General features: G+C 39.2%; 1 protein-coding gene across 1 annotated transcript; it reads left to right on the top strand.

Annotated features, from left to right (window-relative positions):
* The first annotated feature begins 8,488 nt into the window (after positions 1-8,488).
* stip1 (stress-induced phosphoprotein 1) lies at positions 8,489-17,408 on the top strand. Its single transcript, XM_056397862.1, has 14 exons — positions 8,489-8,627; positions 11,139-11,348; positions 11,456-11,597; positions 11,909-12,050; positions 12,331-12,496; positions 12,614-12,740; positions 13,109-13,211; positions 13,789-13,909; positions 14,068-14,164; positions 14,285-14,409; positions 14,534-14,570; positions 14,679-14,782; positions 15,383-15,555; positions 15,679-17,408. The coding sequence occupies exons 1-14, from the start codon at positions 8,619-8,621 to the stop codon at positions 15,749-15,751; spliced, it is 1,629 nt and encodes a 542-aa protein (XP_056253837.1). The 5' UTR covers positions 8,489-8,618; the 3' UTR covers positions 15,752-17,408.
* The last annotated feature ends 89 nt before the right edge of the window (positions 17,409-17,497 follow it).

Consider the following 17,497-nt stretch of genomic DNA (forward strand, 5'->3'; position numbering starts at 1 on the left):
CAAAGAGGATGGACACTACAATGCCCCTGTTAATTGATGAGGACCAAACTGGATTCATAAAAAACCAGGGCAGGGCTGCCCCGCTAGCCCTAATCTTTTCAATTTATTCGTTGAACTTCTTGTCCAAGCAATACGGCAGGAGTGGAGTGGAGTATAAAGTAAGTTTGTATACAGATGATTTATTGGTCAAAATCATGGACCCAGGTTCAGGCTTACCTCTACTTATGGAAATATTGGAAATGTATGGGACATTTTCAGGGTATGCCCTAAACATACATAAAACTCAGGTTTTGACATTTAATTACAATCCCACTCAAGAATTTATCACAGCATAAAATTTCAGCTGGCACTCATCCCACATCAAGTACCTGGGAGTAAGTTTACCCAAAGATCCATCACAATTATTCAATTTTAACTATAGGACATTAATAAGAAAATATATGATGACCTCACTGGGTGGGGCCGACTCCCTCTCGACTTTTGGCAGCAGAATTAGATCAATTAAAATGAACATTCTCCATAGATTATTATATCTTTTCCTATCACTCCCAGTGGAAATTCCTCAGGAACAATGTAGAGAATGAAATAGGCAAATCTCCGGATATCACATGGAGTCACTGGGTGAATTTTTTGCTGAAAGTTTAGGTGGAAATAGTTCAACATCTCCGACTCCAAAGAGAGGTTAAATTACTTAGATGGCCAGCACATGATCCTGACTTCATGCCAGCTTTGCTAGATTGCAGATACAGACTGGATCTATTTTGGCATCACTTCCATATGCAAGATTGTCAGCAAAAGGGAGCTTGAAGCTTTTTGATAATTTATATCAGACATGCAGGACTTTTAAAGGTATTTACAGCTCTGCGATTATTTCTGTAAAAAGGTGAAAGGCTCTAATCCAATCCAGTTGATGCTTACAACTCGGGAAACAATAAAGGTCTTATAAACAAGCTATATCCTGGCATCACATCACTGAACAAAAGTAGCACGGACTATGTGAAACAAGGATGGGAAAAAGAGCTGGACATTGAAATAACTGAAGACATGTGGCACATGTACAGTCATCCTCCACCAACTCCTGAACCTGGAGAGACTTCTGCTAGAAGAAAGCTTTTTTTAATCCCTCCTAACCAGAATCTAAACAAACTGGTACATATCCAACCTGCTGGAGGGAATGTGGAGGACTTATTGGACTTATAACGGTGATGCTGGAATCAAGTAAAAAAGCAGTAAAAAATGCTGGCTTCAGAAGAACTGTCCGAATGCTGGACTCTTTATCAATATTGTCAAACATCTGCATCTTCCAGAACGGTGAACCGACTCCATGGTCAAAGGGTGTGTTTATTTAGCCAACGAGACAGATTCTTTATAAGTATGGGATGTAACTCTATATTCTTCTTTAAATAAGGCAAATTGGCCTTGAGTCAGTGACTATCGATCTCATGTCTGTTTCTTCCTCCTTTTCCCCTGCTTGTTATTTTCATAATTTTTTATAATAATGGAAAATATTCATAAATAAAAAGTAAAAAAGAAAAGCTTAATTACTGTGGTTTGTATTTTTATTTACTTATTTATTTTGTAGTGAAAACAGAACAAAACAGAAGAAGTGTGGACAGATATAAATCACTGGAAAGTGAATCTGAATGATTTTTATCTGACAAATGATAACACACATTATGTGAAGTCATTTTACAGAGTTAGTTAAGACCTGACAATGTTACAGAGTCGGTGTCTCCAGAGCCACAGTTTGTCAGGCGGTCTAAAAATGATAAAAGCTGCTCTGTAATGAAGAGTTTGTAAACCCTGCGTCTGAACAGCAGCTGTCCACATCTGTCCTGATCTGAGTGGTAAATCTGCCACTGTTTGCATTATAAACTGCATATGCACAAGAACAGAAAACATGGCAGACATAGCAACAGTAACTAAGGAGAGCTGGGCTGTTATATGATGACTAAAACCAGGAAAATAAAAATACAAAATGAGCTAAGTATTGTCTTAATGGGCCGAGTTGAGGACTCACTTGCTGGGTTTGAGGTCATGATGTAAGATGCTGTAGCTGTGGATGTAACAAGCGAACCATGTCGACTGGGAGACGCTTGTAGTGGTTCAGCAGGGTGGCAGTTTCCACCCACAGGGTCAGAGAGTGTCAGGTGTTATGTTCAGGTCCTCCTAGTGTGTGCACAGTGGGCGCAGAGAGGGGACAGTCAGGTTGATACCGTACTTCATACTCTGTCAGCAAACACTGTCCCTGTTCATTAAACACACTTGACACAAAGCAGCCTCCTCACCTCCCACATACTCCATCACCATGCACAGCTCCCTCTGGGTCTCAAAGGAGCAAAACATGGAGACGACAAAAAGGGGATGTCTGTGAAGGTGAGGATGTCCCGTTCCACCAACACCTGCCCGACGTGTTCTCTCCTGGTGAAGCTCTGCCGTTTGATGAGCTTCATGACAAAAGCTCGACCAGTCTCCGTGTGACGCGCGAGGTTCACAGTCCTGCACAAAACACGGAAACATGAGCAGCTTCTGTGACTGAACATCAGCTCTGATTCAAAGAAACTGTCCAGACAGATTCTTAATGCGAACACAAACAACTTCTACAGCATCCTTGCTCTGCTCTGTCTGGACGTCTGTCTCACTCACCCGAAGGCGCCACTGCTCACAGGCTTAACTGTGCTGAAGTCATTGATCCCTGGTTTCCTCAGAGGAGGACGCCAGGCTTTGCAGGTCTGAATCAGACACATAAAATATATGTTAGACGAATAAACACAACACAGAAAAGTACTTAAGGTGTGAGTGAAGTGAAGAAAAGCAACTCTGCCTTTTTCACTTTATCTATTGGGCCCTGAAAGGTTTTCATAGAGGACTGTGTGACAGGTTCAAGTTGAGTTTAGGAACAAACAATAGAACTCTGTTATTTACAGTCCATACAAATATAAGTCAACAAGTACAAGAGAAATCACAGTGTGGTTAATAAACATGGTTCCCTTTATAATGATAATAAATGGAGGGAATCAGGACACTAATCATCATCAAATGTACATATGTACATATATTGAATTTCCATATATGAACTATATTTACATATAAAATAAAAGCATGTGTAAAAAAAAAAAAAAGGAAACCTATAAGAAATTGGAACAATATCATATATTGACATATATGTCTAGTCCATACAAAGATCTATGTTTATGTATGTATGCTTATATTATAGACATTCTAATTATCATACAATATATATCTATCTCAAAGCCTCAGTATATGTTGACATCATAAACAGCAGAGTCCAGAAGTCTGGTTCTACTTTCCCAGAATGAGAACATAGACATGTTCAAAATGAATAAGAAATTAATAAAGAAACACATATATCAACTTTTTTGATGCAAATTATAAACTTGCATATATAAATTAAATACATATTGTTAAAATATATGCTCACATGTTATACCATGTCAAAATTCATCATATATTCATTTATCATATATATATTTCATATAGCCTGTGTTAAACTTAAATAAATAAACTTCATATATCCAGAAGATGTATATATGTGATTGCATGTGATTGCATGTGATTACAAATGACACAGACACGATCACTTATATCAGTTACTCTTACACCTCTGTGTTTCAGGTGAGTCCACATCACAGTGAACTGTTCATAAGACAAGACAATGAATAAAACAGCACAAAGAAAGTGACGTGTGAGTGTCCAGTCAGTCTGACACATGAGCTCCCACCTCGTGGAGAAGCTTCTCCAGTTTGTCCTGCAGCTGCAGAAAGTAGCGGGAGCTGACCAGACCGCTGTGGACCGTGTTGTCACAGTCTCTGGCCGGAGCAGGGACAGGGATTTTAAGTCATGAAACATCTTAAATTCTGTTCCCAAATCCCAAATCAATAATTGTAATAATAACCATTAATGAAACAAGGTGTTATAGTAGTGTACAGAGCAGGTGAAGCATTCAAAGCATCAATAACTTTGTCTGAATCTGGAAATGATGTTAAACAACAAGTAGATAAAGAAAGAAGACATCAGGAAGAAAGGTTTTGTTCATAATGAGAACTTAGAAAATCATTGAAAAATAATGATTTGTTCATAAAATATAATAAATACTTACATGCTGCGTGTTGGAAATATTGTTGTCGTTTTCCTTCACTGGAAACAAGCAGTTAACGATTGTGTTTAGTTTTCCGAACACTGTTCTTTAACTGAAAGGAGAAAGTTTGTGTTGCCTTTATCAGACGTGACTAAAACTGAACAGAAAAGTTTCTCTGCTGAGTTTACAATAACCTCTATGAACAATCTCTCTGTTCTGAGCTCGACAACACCTCTTCAGTCTGTCTGTCTCAGCTTCCATCATTTTGACACACACACACACACACACACACACACACACACACACACACACACAAACATATTTTCTATATTAACACTTTCAGGTAGTGTGGGGCCTGTGAACACTGCCCTGCCTGGGCTGACTCCTCCCCCAGCCAACCCCCTCGTCAGGTGATAAAGGACACCTGCTGGCCTCTGTCAGTCTCTTGCTGGTTCCTGTCAGTTGTGGCTCGTACTGGCCACAGGTAAGTGGTAAAAACAAACGCATCATTTTACACCCACCAGTCACCTTGCTTCTTACCTGTACTGCGTCTGTTTCAGCCGTGCCTCCTCATCCAATTCTAAACCTGTTCGTCCATAGTGGGCCATTCATGCCCCATAGCAGAGGTGCTGATTAAGGCCCCTTCTTAAATTATAACTTTATACAGCATGGTGAGCCAACTAATTCTGTCTTCCTTTTTAGGTTCACCTGCTGTGGGTTTGCCTTTAGTAGTTTTATTGGTTGTATTTGTTTAGTCGACTGGGTTGTTTGTGGTTGTTTAGTTCCTTGTTTGTTCTTTTTATATTTCTTTGGTTGTTTATTAGTCTGTTGCTTATTTAATTGTGATTAATTGCTTTTGTATTAGCTCTTCTTTTGCAGTGTAGCTGAGTGCTGCCAGGGTGAGGTCACCCACACGTCATGCATGCAGGTAAGAGCGCGGGGACATGGGTTTGCTGTGAGGATTGCTGTGCTGCAGGTGAGTTGTAGCTCACTTTTCCTTTAATAAATTTCTTGTTGGACTGGTTTTAGGTGTTTTAGTAACGATAATCTTTCATTCTTTTTTTGTAAATTTTGAGATCTTGTACTCCACCTTTTTTACGAAATGTATGCATGGAATAAAATGGTTTTATTCCTTATTTTTGTTTTGATATTCATTTTTGTTTTTAATATAATTCTCCTTTTCACCGGCTTCAGTCCCTGCTATTTAACCTTTTTGTTTCTAATAAAATATTTTATTGAATTCAAAAACACATTTGTCTTATCAGTTAAGGAGTCTGTGTCCTGATATCTGTTTAACAAACAGCTGGAGTTTAGAAACAGTATATCCTGGGGTGTGATTCCCCAGGTGGTGTTCTCTCCCCTCGTCCTACATTCTTCCCCTTACCCTACACACTATATCAAAATATAAAGAGTGATAAACATAAAGGTTATCACAGGACTCAGCTTTGACACTGGTAAAATGGTTATTCTACAGAAAAGAAACCTGGCTGTATAATCCTCAGTCCACCTGCTCCTCAGTTTGTAAAAGTAATATTATATAATGTAATATAATGATGGCATATAAATGTGTATCTATTAATACCAGGATATGACGACATCTGTGACTTAAGTTCCCGTAAAAGCTCATACACTGTACAATCTACAGGATTTACTCATGAATATATCAAGAGTATTTGTGTTTAGGTCCTAGCCAGCAGCCGGTGAAGTGGTTCCTCTGGAGAAAAGACGAATGCTTTCAGAGTTTTAGGCGAATTGTAATTTTGTGAGTGAAGTCACTCACATTTTATTCTGAAAGAGTAAATCATGTGTAAGACTGGCAGGAGTCAGTTAAAATCAACACTGTTGGGGAGTGCTTCCTTCATGAACATGTTAAGTAGATTTAACACTGAAAATTATTTCTGATTAACACTTAAACTCACACTTAAAAACACTATAGTTATTTCCCTCGGTGTCAAACTTCTCAGTGTAGTGTAAAATATTAACTCCAATTAAACTAATTACCAGAGTTGAATTGAAAATGTAACATTGTTCAGTGTATATTTTACTCTGTAGATTAGGACCGTACGTTCACTGACTTGGTGTTAAGTGTTATATTAACACTGTTGGATTTGAGTCTGTAGTTTTTTCTTTTCCACCACTGGATGGTGGAAGTTTTCATATACTTGACCTAATACTTTTACATAATTAAATAACATCTAAATGTAAATCATACCTTTACTCAGTTTTGGTAATAAGTGCCTAATTTTATTAGGGTTCTCCAAATAAAGTACAAAGAAATTCATAAAACTTGAATTTAAAATGTTTGATAAACTGCACATCTTTAGACTTTTTTTTTTTTTTTTAAATCTTCCTCAGTCCAAACTCCAGACCCAGTTTTCCTTCAGCCTCTCATACCTGATTTATTCAAAGAACTGCCAGACAGCCATGTCTGAGCCACAGCCCGCCACTGAATTTGTGTCGCTTGAAATCACATTTCCAATCACATTTGAGACTGATCCAGTATTTGTGGAGCGAATGGTGAATTCAGAAATGATTTTGTTCAGCAGGCAAGTCTGCCGCTGTGTGAATTTGAGTCATGTTAGAAATCATGTTTTTTTTATCTTCATGTTCTGTTTATTTTCTATTATTTTTTATTTGTTTTCATAAATTGTGCATTTTGTTTCTTTTGATCACATGTTCATTACAGGAACCAGAGATGAGTCTGGCTTGAACATAAGTTGAGAGCACAAGATACTGACACCTTGAAGGGTCTGAAGTGTCACATGTCAGTGAAGGAACATAGAGCACCACACACTGTGTCCACCCTGTGATGCAACAACTGGGCAAGAAGGACATAAAATGAAAGAGGAAAAAAATAAAATTCATTCCTCTGGGCATAAATGAAGAGGTGACAGCTGGGCTCAGTAATGTGGAGACGTATGCACTCTTCCACTACTTTCATGATTGTGTTGTTTTGGGTCTTGTATGAATTTTTTTCATCCTGTATGAAATTTTGCAATACAAATTAAGTGTTTTGCATTGAGGATGATAATTTACAAACAACACAACATAAATGTCAGAAGAGGTAAGAACATGACAATTTTTCAAATTTTCAATCATGTGTAATATTTTAGTTATTATGCAATACTGAGTGTGTAATTAAAACGTACTGTGTGTACGTGTGTGATGACATTCTCCTGTCTGCCCTCGTGAAGTGGAGAAGAGAGAAAGAGATAGAGAGAGAGCAAAACAACAGCCAGTGTCAGTCCCTCTCACTCATCCCTGCAGGATCCTCCCACTGTAGCTACAGGAAACACCATTCTCAATCAAATCGTTGGCGTGTATTAAAGTCTGTAAAGAAGACAGTCGGATGTTATAAGCTTCAGCTTATTTGTCTTATATGGACCTCACCTGACTCTTGTAGTGTTTCTGGGGATGAACTCAGGTAAACAGAGCTGAGGTCATCTTTCTGGTTTGAGTCTATAAGGTATGACAAGAGCAAGGCTGCAGAACTACCAGCTCTGCACTTTGTTATGGACACGGCCTGAGGCTAATGTCAGCCTCTGTGTGTCTATGTGACATCTTCTCTGAGAGTCTGAAGGCCATTCTTTGCTTGTGACACTCACCACGGCTTCTCGTATTTCCTGGGTCTGTGAATCTATGGCAACAGCAGCCTGAACGGTTTAATGAGGATGGCCTTCATAACATCATTTGCCTCTGGGAGACACTGGATCTTCAGTAAATCAAACCCATTTATTAACTTCACAAGTATGTTGGATATGTCCACACTTCAGCTGGTGTAACTTTGGCTTAATAACGCCACACTGACAGAGAGAGAAAGGGATTTACAAATACCGCAGACCACCTACAGTTACTGGAGTGAAAACAGTGGGAAACCTGGTTGTATAATCCTCACAGGCCACCTGCTCCTCAGTTTCTAAAAGTCACCTGTTCGTCATATAATGAAAATGTAATAACATATAATGCAATATAATGGTGGCATATAAATAATTAGTATCTATTAATAACAATAGGATATGACGGCATCATGTGATTTAAGTTCCCATAAAAGCTCATACACTGTACAATCTACAGTATTTACTCATGAATATATCAAAAGAGTATTTGTGTTTAGTTCCTAGCAAGAAATGATCAGCTTCAGTGATTATAATTCTTACAATAATTGTTAAAGATTTAATGACTGACACATGATATTGTCTGATGTTCAGGTGATGAGATTTGCTTTCTCACTTCCTGTCTTTGACTTATCTGCCTCATCTATCTCCATGTACCTCTGTACACCTCAAAGAGCATGTAGCACATCTTATGTAACATACTTCTACTTTCCCCCCTCATTTTCTGGAAGTTTTTTTTTTTATGGAAGCTACATGTTGTCCCCAATAATACCCTCTCGAGTGAAGCTGAAAAAAATCTGACCATTGATTACGGATTTCATCCATCCCTAACTGGCAACCTCCATGTTGTTCAGGGGGAGGCGCTAGTCCGCAGTAGTTTCTGGAAGGAACCTCATGCTTGCACCATGGAGAAAGTGAGTATCCAGCAACTCCTCACAATTACTACTTCCATAACACAGATATTTAATTGATACCGACGTATTTCTGCGAATTACTTTAATTTTAAGTCTCAATATAGTATAATTTCAAGGTTAGTGTAGTTAGCCACCTCTTTATACGGGGACTTCAATGTTTGCTAATATCAGGCATCTAGCTAGCTTGTTAGCTTAGCGTCAATCCGGTAGTAATGTGTTTTAGCTCTTTGGCTGATGTTGTGTGATTGGGCTTGATTATGTTAATCAACATTAAACATTTTAACAGCGCTAGACTACAGAGTAGTTAGTTAGCTAAACTTTTAATCCCAAGAAGTGCAAACTTGAAGATGTTAAGTGTTTGTCATTTGTGCACGGTTGTGGCTAATTCATGGTTATACTCGACAAGGTTAGCTAACTGTTAAGCTAACGTGTAGGACTTAAATTTGTCACAGCTACTGCAGGAAGGTTTTCCTGCCCCTGTAGTCCGTGCCTCGATACAACAAAGCAGTTCGCTAACCCCTTAGCAATTCACGGGTAAAATAGCCTCTGACAAGTAATCCCCGAGTTAGCAAATCACCATGTAACAGCTAACATTAGCCCACAATGTGAACGCTACCATTAACAAGGTGACGGACAAATGAGAGTCGTAATTGCATCCTTTTAATAAAACGCTGTGTCAGAGGACCGACAGCCTAAACTGCGGCAGTCAGTAGCACATGCTGCAGGAGTATTTTTGGATCGGCTTCAGCGGTGTCCTCAGCCGCTTGCGCTCAGACCGGAGGATCATTCTAGACGCACACGGCTCCGCTGTCATGGCTACAGCCGCATTTTGTCGTCAACTGCCGCGTCCTCTCAAATGTTCTGCGATTGGCCACTTCAAGTATTTTTGGGGATTCGTTCAATATTGAGAAAGTACCTCTGCTTTATGCTTGATCTGGCCACTCATAATAACTTGACCGACAATGCTACTAAACATTACAGGCATTAGTGTTGTGTACCTGTCAGGTTAACCTGGCTATAATTATACTGATGCAGTGAGGTATTTATATTTTTACATAGTTATTTTATTAAATAAATCTAGGGAAAAAGAGAGTCACTTCTGCAGGTTGTGTCTTACATTCATGGCCTCAGTGTGTTACAGAGGTTTACTCAGAGTCCATTACTATTTGTTGCTCACATAAAGGATTTGATTGTAAATAATCAAAGGGGAATAAGACTTTATGCACACCCAACATGTCTCCATCACTGACACTTCTGTGACCAGCTTTCTCATCAAATCTACAGTGTAACAGCTCCATCTTCCACAGATTAGACTCCATTTTTATTTTTGACAGAAGTAGTAATCTATTGATTTTTATTATGGTCTATGTGTGCATCCCTGGTGGGTAAAAGAAGTGTGCTTGGATTTCATTATGCACGAATGACCTTATCTAAAAGAAAGCAGCATCATTATCACCAGCCAGACCTCACTGAGATAAATGATCTTATCTATCCCTTGCTTAATTAAATCTGAGAACTTTCCTAAATCAGTTTTTGCTGGGACTTTTCAAATTATGTTTTAGTCTTATTGTGTATTCTCATAATGTTGTTGAATACAGCCCTTTCCTTTTCTAATTTCACTTATTTATTTTAATATTTTATTGTTTTATTTTATTAACTGCAAGGAATTTCTGAAAATCCATGTTAACCACTATTTATCATAATTCCAGTTTACAGCATCACATGGGATTGTAATGTTGCCATGATCATGCATTTTTATGTTTTCAAATGTTTAAAGTGTTCAGAGTGGATTAGGTTTGTTGACTGTGGAGGGAAAAGCATGCCAGTCAACACCCCTTGTTCCTCCTCTGGGATAATAATTACTGCCCTTTACATGTTATCACATTGTTGTCAAATTAAGCTGCAAAAGATGGAGAGCCTCTTTTTAGAACAGAGTGGTGCTTCTCTCTGCTCAGTGGTAATTGATTCTGTCACATACTGTAGAGACACACGATGACTTGTCAAACTGAATCAGGCCACCAACAAGTGACAAGGAGTGTTGGAAATCAATCAGTTCACACATACTTTTTCATTCTCTCCCTCCCTCTCTTTTAGTATCATCAGTGCCCGTTGAAGTTACTGTTATGGTCTGAAAAATAGACAGCGTTTGTCTGAAATCGAAAAGTGGTGGATTCAAATTTTTGTGCTGTGAGGCTGTAATCTGACCACCGACCTGCCATTCCACCAAGAGTTGTATTACTTTCAGGCTAATGGAGTAGAATGCACCTAGAGAACTGTGCATGTGCATTACCAATATAATGGCATATTATCTCTCTGCATCACTGGTGCATTTGTCTGATATGAACAGCTGGGTGCTTGTCAATTTCTTTTTTCAGTGACAGCTGCGAAAGATGTCTTCTCTGTATTGGGGATTGTGTGCATGTGCCTTTTGTGTAAGCGTGATACAAAATATAGAGCAGGAGAGAATTTTTCTTCTTTGTGCTTCATTGATTGTGTCTTCTTGGCTCATAGGTTTCAGCATTAAAGGACCAGGGCAACAAGGCTCTAAGTGCTGGAAATATTGACGAGGCCGTACGGTGCTACACCGAAGCCTTGGCTCTCGACCCTTCAAACCATGTCCTCTTCAGTAACCGCTCGGCTGCCTACGCTAAGAAAGGAAACTATGAGAATGCTCTCCAGGATGCCTGTCAGACCATCAAGATCAAGCCTGACTGGGGCAAGGTGAGATGATCTTTGCAATTTTCTTCTTTGCAGTTTTTCTATTTACAAGACATGTAGTAATTAAAATTGACAAAGCAATCTGTAATCTTTCAACTTTGATCAACCAGGGCTACTCCCGCAAAGCCGCAGCCTTGGAGTTTCTTGGCCGATTGGAGGATGCTAAAGGAACTTACCACGAGGGGCTCCGACAAGAGCCAAGTAATCAGCAGCTAAAAGAGGGTTTACAGAACATTGAGGCCCGGCTTGCAGGTAGATACTCCAGAATTTGTAATGTCTTTCTAAAGAAAGTAGTACTGTGATTTGCAAAAAGTGTGTCTCATTTTTCCCTCCTACGTGGGTAGAGCCTCTAGAGATGGCTGCTGACATGATCAAAGCAAAATCGCATTGCTCAAAAGAGAAGAGTAGGCAGTCCACTTGGTTTGAGTGCTGTGATTCATTCAGTGGACAGGTAGCAGGGCTCACAGAGGAGAGAAGGCTCCACTGCAGGATGCGTGGGCATTCTGAAGATTTCTGTGTGACCACAAAAATTACACTAATAACATCTATTCTTGCTTCATCAGAGAAATCAATGATGAACCCCTTCGCCATGCCCAACTTGTATCAGAAGCTGGAGAATGATCCTCGGACCCGAGAGTTATTGTCAGATCCCAGCTACAAAGAATTGCTGGAGCAGCTCAGGAACAAACCATCGGAGCTCGGCACGTATGTACACTGTCAAAAATTTGTCATTCGTTTTCTGATCTGACTAAAGAATTATATCTTCAGGCTGGAATGAAAAATGAAAAGGACAAGGTCAGAGGCAATTACTTTGAGTAGTTTGTGTGGTATCAGTACAAGATTGCATAGTATTTGTAGGCCTGCTGTCATTATATAAAAAATACATAAATAGATAAAGAATAAAAAACCTCAAGTTATTTGGAAAAGATGTATTAGATGTGGATACTGTGGTATTAAGAAATGCAGATGTCTGACTGTTTTGCAGGAAGCTGCAGGATCCCAGAGTGATGACCACACTCTCTGTGCTTCTGGGACTGAACCTCTCTGAGATGGAGGAAGAAGAGGAGCCCACCCCACCTCCTCCCCCCAAACCCAAAGAGACTCAGCCACCTCCACCCAAAGAGGAAGACCTTCCAGAAAACAAGAGAAAGGTAAATAAGTTCACCATAGTGCTCACTTTTATGAGTTTTCAGCAACTTTTCCTCCTAAAGAAAACACTCTTCTCAGTTTTGTTAATCCTCTAACTTCCTTTGTTTTTTTCTTTAAAGGCCTTGAAGGAAAAAGAACTTGGGAATTCTGCATATAAGAATAAGGACTTTGAAATGGCGCTGAAACATTATGAAGAAGCAATCAAACATGACCCCACCAACATGACCTACATTTCTAATCAAGCAGGTACATATTCTCACATGCTGGAATACAGTTGCCAGTCTCACATATTCGAGCTGACTGACCCACTAAAGCCATTGTGATTGGTTATAATTGTAAAACAGAGGTGACAGAATTTTAATTGTTGGCTGTATGAGTTCCTGCTACTGATAAATCCTCAATTTGTAGGAAAGAAATGTGGGAACCCACAACATAATGTTAAAGTGCCAATTAATGTGGGCTTGTATGCTGATTAGTCTGAGTCCTTCAGACATTTATAATGCACTGAAATATTGACCTGAGACTCTTTACTGACAACAGTTAACCTCAGCTGGTATGACATTCAAGCTTTACTTAACATGTTCAATGTGTACTCCCATTTGTGATCCCTTCAGCTGTGTACTTTGAGAAGGGAGAGTTTGAGAAGTGCCGAGAGCTGTGTGAGAAGGCCATTGATGTTGGCAGAGAGAACCGAGAAGACTACAGACAAATTGCGAAGTGAGTTCTTAATGACTACATAATTTCTAATAGTTCCGAAGTTGTCTTTCCTTTTTTTTTCCCCATGTTGTGCTCTAGTGAATCCACACATCTTCTGCCCCCACAAGCTGAGGGCAAGATTGGCATTTTTTTGATCTAATGGGACTCAGAACAAATGTTGACGCCACAGAATACCAAAACCCCAGATGTCAGAACAGTGTGGGGGAAGGGTTTTTCCAAACCTTTTCGACCAGCTGACTAGCACTTCTGGACAAGTATACTGGCCACTTGATGAGACAAATCAGCTGTGGTATATAAGAACCACTAGGTGGCAGTGTTTCTCTGTAGCTTTTCAATAAAAACTGGCAACATCTGATGTAGTGATGTTGAATTGGGACACAAATTACCTGCCCATTCAACTAGTCTTGCTCAGGGGCGTTAAGGTGGTTGTGTTTCTTTGATTTGTGTTATTTTTTTCATAAATATAATCAAATCTCACTCGACTAAACTTGACTGGCTGTTGACCCTTTTAGTTGAGCAAATGAGAACGATTTCATTGTCATTACATGTTTGTCATTATCCTCCTACTCTGTTTCAGGGCCTTGGCTAGGATTGGCAACTCATACTTCAAGCAGGAACAATACAAAGAGGCAGTTCAGTATTTCAACAAGAGTTTGACGGAGCATCGCACCCCTGACGTCTTGAAGAAGTGTCAGCAGGTGCAGTGCGACTGATATTTCCAGTTTCATCCTTTTTAAGTTCTTTGTTTTTTTGTTTTTTTTTCTCAGTTGTGTATGTTAGACCTGCATGTGAACAGTTAATTAAAACACAAGTGTGCATTTCACTTACACCTTGACACTCACAATTGTTTCTATAGGCAGAGAAGATATTGAAGGAGCAGGAGAAACTCGCCTACATCAACCCAGACTTAGCCCTGGAAGAGAAGAACAAGGGCAACGACGCCTTCCAGAAAGGTGCGCGTAATAGTTGTAACACCTGTTGGTCGATTGTCATCTGATTCCTCTCTTTTGGAGTTGTAAGAAACTCGCTTATCTTATCTTATATTATATTATCTTATCTTTTCCCTCCCACAGGAGACTACCCCTTAGCCATGAAACATTACACTGAGGCCATCAAGAGAAACCCGCATGATGCCAAACTCTTCAGTAACAGAGCTGCCTGCTACACAAAGCTGTTGGAGTTTCAACTTGCCCTGAAGGTAAAGTTCTTCCTCACCCGGCACCTCCGTAGATCAGCTAGTGAGATTCTAACCTGACAAAAAAAACACTGCCTTTTTATTTTATTGCGTTTTAAAAATGACCCTCATGATCTTCTTTTGTCAGGATTGTGAAGAGTGCATCAAACTTGAACCCACCTTCAGTGAGTAGTAAACTTTTTGATTACGTATATAATGTAGATAATATAAAATTTAGATTCAGGACAAATCACCCTGATGTTACTGAACTAATTTAACACATCTGCCCACAGTAAAAGGCTACACGCGTAAAGGAGCTGCTCTGGAGGCCATGAAAGATTATTCTAAAGCTATGGATGCGTACCAGAAGGCTCTGGAGCTTGACTCTTCCTCAAAGGTATTTTACAGGTTACTCTAAAGTTCAGAAAAGTCTAGAAATGACAGGAGAACATTTCTGGAAAATCCCAGACATTTCAAAGTTTACCTATACAGTGTGGTCCAAACATCTGAGACCACTCTCCCACTGCAGTTTGGTCGTTTTTTTAGTTTTCAATATTTACTAACACAATCACCACAAATAAAACCCTAGTTACATTTTGGATTTCCTGAAAAGTATTGTAAAAATCATTGTGACTTCATGACTTTTTTTTTTTTCTTTTTTTTTTTTTTTAAAGTAACCAGTTAGTAATTCATCACTTTTCTGAAAAGTAACAGGTTATGTGATCACGCCATCACTGCTCAACTTACATGTGGTGACATTTTTGATCGTATGCCATCAATAAACAGCATATTGTGTTGTGACATATGTTTTAGTTTTAGTGGTATTGTTGGAGGGGGGATGGTCATCAAAGTAAAATCTGAGTGCAAAAATCTATGAAAGAAATCTAGAAGTTTGAGAAAGTAAGACATTTTGAAATACTCTGTGTCAAGTCTTAACAATATTTGCCAATTAGTGATTGATTGGCTTTTCTTCATCATTTGCCTTCTCCACCATCAGGAAGCCACAGAAGGCTTGCAGCGCTGTATGGTCAGTCAGGCCATGAGGAATGACAGCCCTGAGGAAGTGAAGAAAAGGGCCATGGCCGATCCCGAGGTGCAGCAGATCATGAGTGACCCAGCCATGCGCATGATCCTCGAGCAAATGCAGAAGGATCCTCAGGCGCTTAGCGAGTAAGTTTACCAACTTTTCTGTGTGTTTCTGTCTCTGCCTTGAGTCAGTATTATACACATAAACACAGATTCACAGAAATACATGAAGAATTTACTCTTCCTTTTTTCTTGTTCGTTCCTCAGCCACTTAAAGAATCCAGTTATTGCTCAGAAGATTCAGAAACTCATTGATGTTGGACTGATAGCCATTCGTTGATGAGAGACTGGAGCCAGATGTGTGAAGAAACTCCCAAGACAACAGTGGAACAACATGCAAAACCCTCCAAAATTTTACATCCTCTTTTCTTGCCTTCAAATTCAAAATGATATTGTTCTTAGTCTCACTGAGACTTTGTGTGTATGTTATGTTTTTTAAAATTTCACAACTTTTACATTGTGTGTAAGAACAGCATCTTGTTGTCACCTGGGAAACTTCAGGACTCCAGAAATCTTTCTCTGAAAACAATCTGGATTCATGTGTACAGATGCTTAAATACATCTTAAAATAAACATCACAATGCAGTGCACCGGTATGTTCAGTGTTTAAAGGGGAAATCCACCCTAAAGCAGTTCACATATTCCTGTCACTTCATGAAAGTGTTTTTAAGGAAATGAAGAATAGAACTATTTCTACACTCAAAATCAAGATTGCAATGTAGATCACATTAAAATAGTCAACATAACTTTAATGCTGTCCTCTTGAAGTTCTACTGTCTGGTTGATATTATTGTTTGCTCATATCAGGAAAGTGCTCAGTGTTTCCTTGGTTGCAGTGGAGAGAGGATGAATTTAGAGGAATTGCCTTTTAGAGTCAAGGGATATTTGGCCATGATGAGATTTTAAGGTTGATCCTTAACGGTTTCTTAAATAAATTCATATGGCAATTTAAACAGCCATGTTATTATTTCTGTTACTCAAGAATGAAAAGCTTGGATTCAAATCTTGTGCCAGGTGAAATATCAGTGTCAGTAAAAGTCACAATAATGCAGTTGATAATGCTCTGCTCTGTGAGCAAGAGCACAGTGAGTTTACCTAGCACAACAGTCCTCGCACGCTGTCATGATTTAGTGATCAGTGTTTATCTTTGTTAAGGAGGCATGTTGATAATCGTACAGTATAGTATAGATAGTTTTGGCTGGCTTCAAATTTTCCCTTCCCAAACCTGAAACTAGAAGGCACCTGTGCAAAATGTGACATCTTGCCTGGCCCGATTATTTCCAGATAATAGGAACAATGTGAAGGTCAAAGGGTGGATTTACCTTTCAAAGCTAGCAACTATTAGTTAAGTAAAGCGGGTCACAGGTCTATCACTTCATGATGCATCTTTAATGTTTGTCAGCTCCTCTTAGAGTACTGAGGCTGCAGTACTACCTGTCCCTACTTCCTGATGCGTATTTCACTTGAGGCCATTCTGAAGAATAGTTGTGCCAGCCTTTTTCTGATTTAAATTGTAATGCCCTATAACTTATTGGCTACGCACAAGATGTTGGAAGTTGTCCTCCTACAACGGCAGACTGCTCAGCTTCTGTTTCCAGAGAGGCAATACGTACAAGTGTTAATCTTGCTATTGACCATTAGGCCACATGTGGCTTCAGATACCTCAGTCACCACATTGTCATAGTATCACTGTGCTATGGTTTCCATGAGGGACTCAAATTTGTTAGAAATGACTTGTAACATCTTTTGTTTTCTCTGACCTGTGACACAGCGCAGCAGAAATGGGGTGTGGGCAATGGCACCATTAAAGTCCCATTATATTCATAAACTACATACAACAAATGTGTAACTCTCACATGATGTAAAAGAAACTTCCAAGACATGTAACATACGAATGGAAATCAGCTGTACTTTGAAATATACAGTATCTGAATGTATTATGAAGGTGGGTGGCGGCTTATTTTTGTCCTGTAAGACCAACAATGTTGACACTGAATCGATGCGGTAGGAGACCTTCATTTTATAG

This window comes from Seriola aureovittata, chromosome 15, assembly GCF_021018895.1.
Source record: "Seriola aureovittata isolate HTS-2021-v1 ecotype China chromosome 15, ASM2101889v1, whole genome shotgun sequence".
Classification (NCBI taxonomy): Eukaryota; Metazoa; Chordata; class Actinopteri; order Carangiformes; family Carangidae; genus Seriola; species Seriola aureovittata.

What these genes read in the sequence shown, in the direction of transcription:
- stip1 (XM_056397862.1), top strand. An exon ending in TCAAGCCTGACTGGGGCAAG is followed by an intron (nt 11,349 to 11,455) that starts GTGAGATGATCT and finishes TTGATCAACCAG; the next exon opens with GGCTACTCCCGCAAAGCCGC. An exon ending in GACTACAGACAAATTGCGAA is followed by an intron (nt 13,212 to 13,788) that starts GTGAGTTCTTAA and finishes ACTCTGTTTCAG; the next exon opens with GGCCTTGGCTAGGATTGGCA.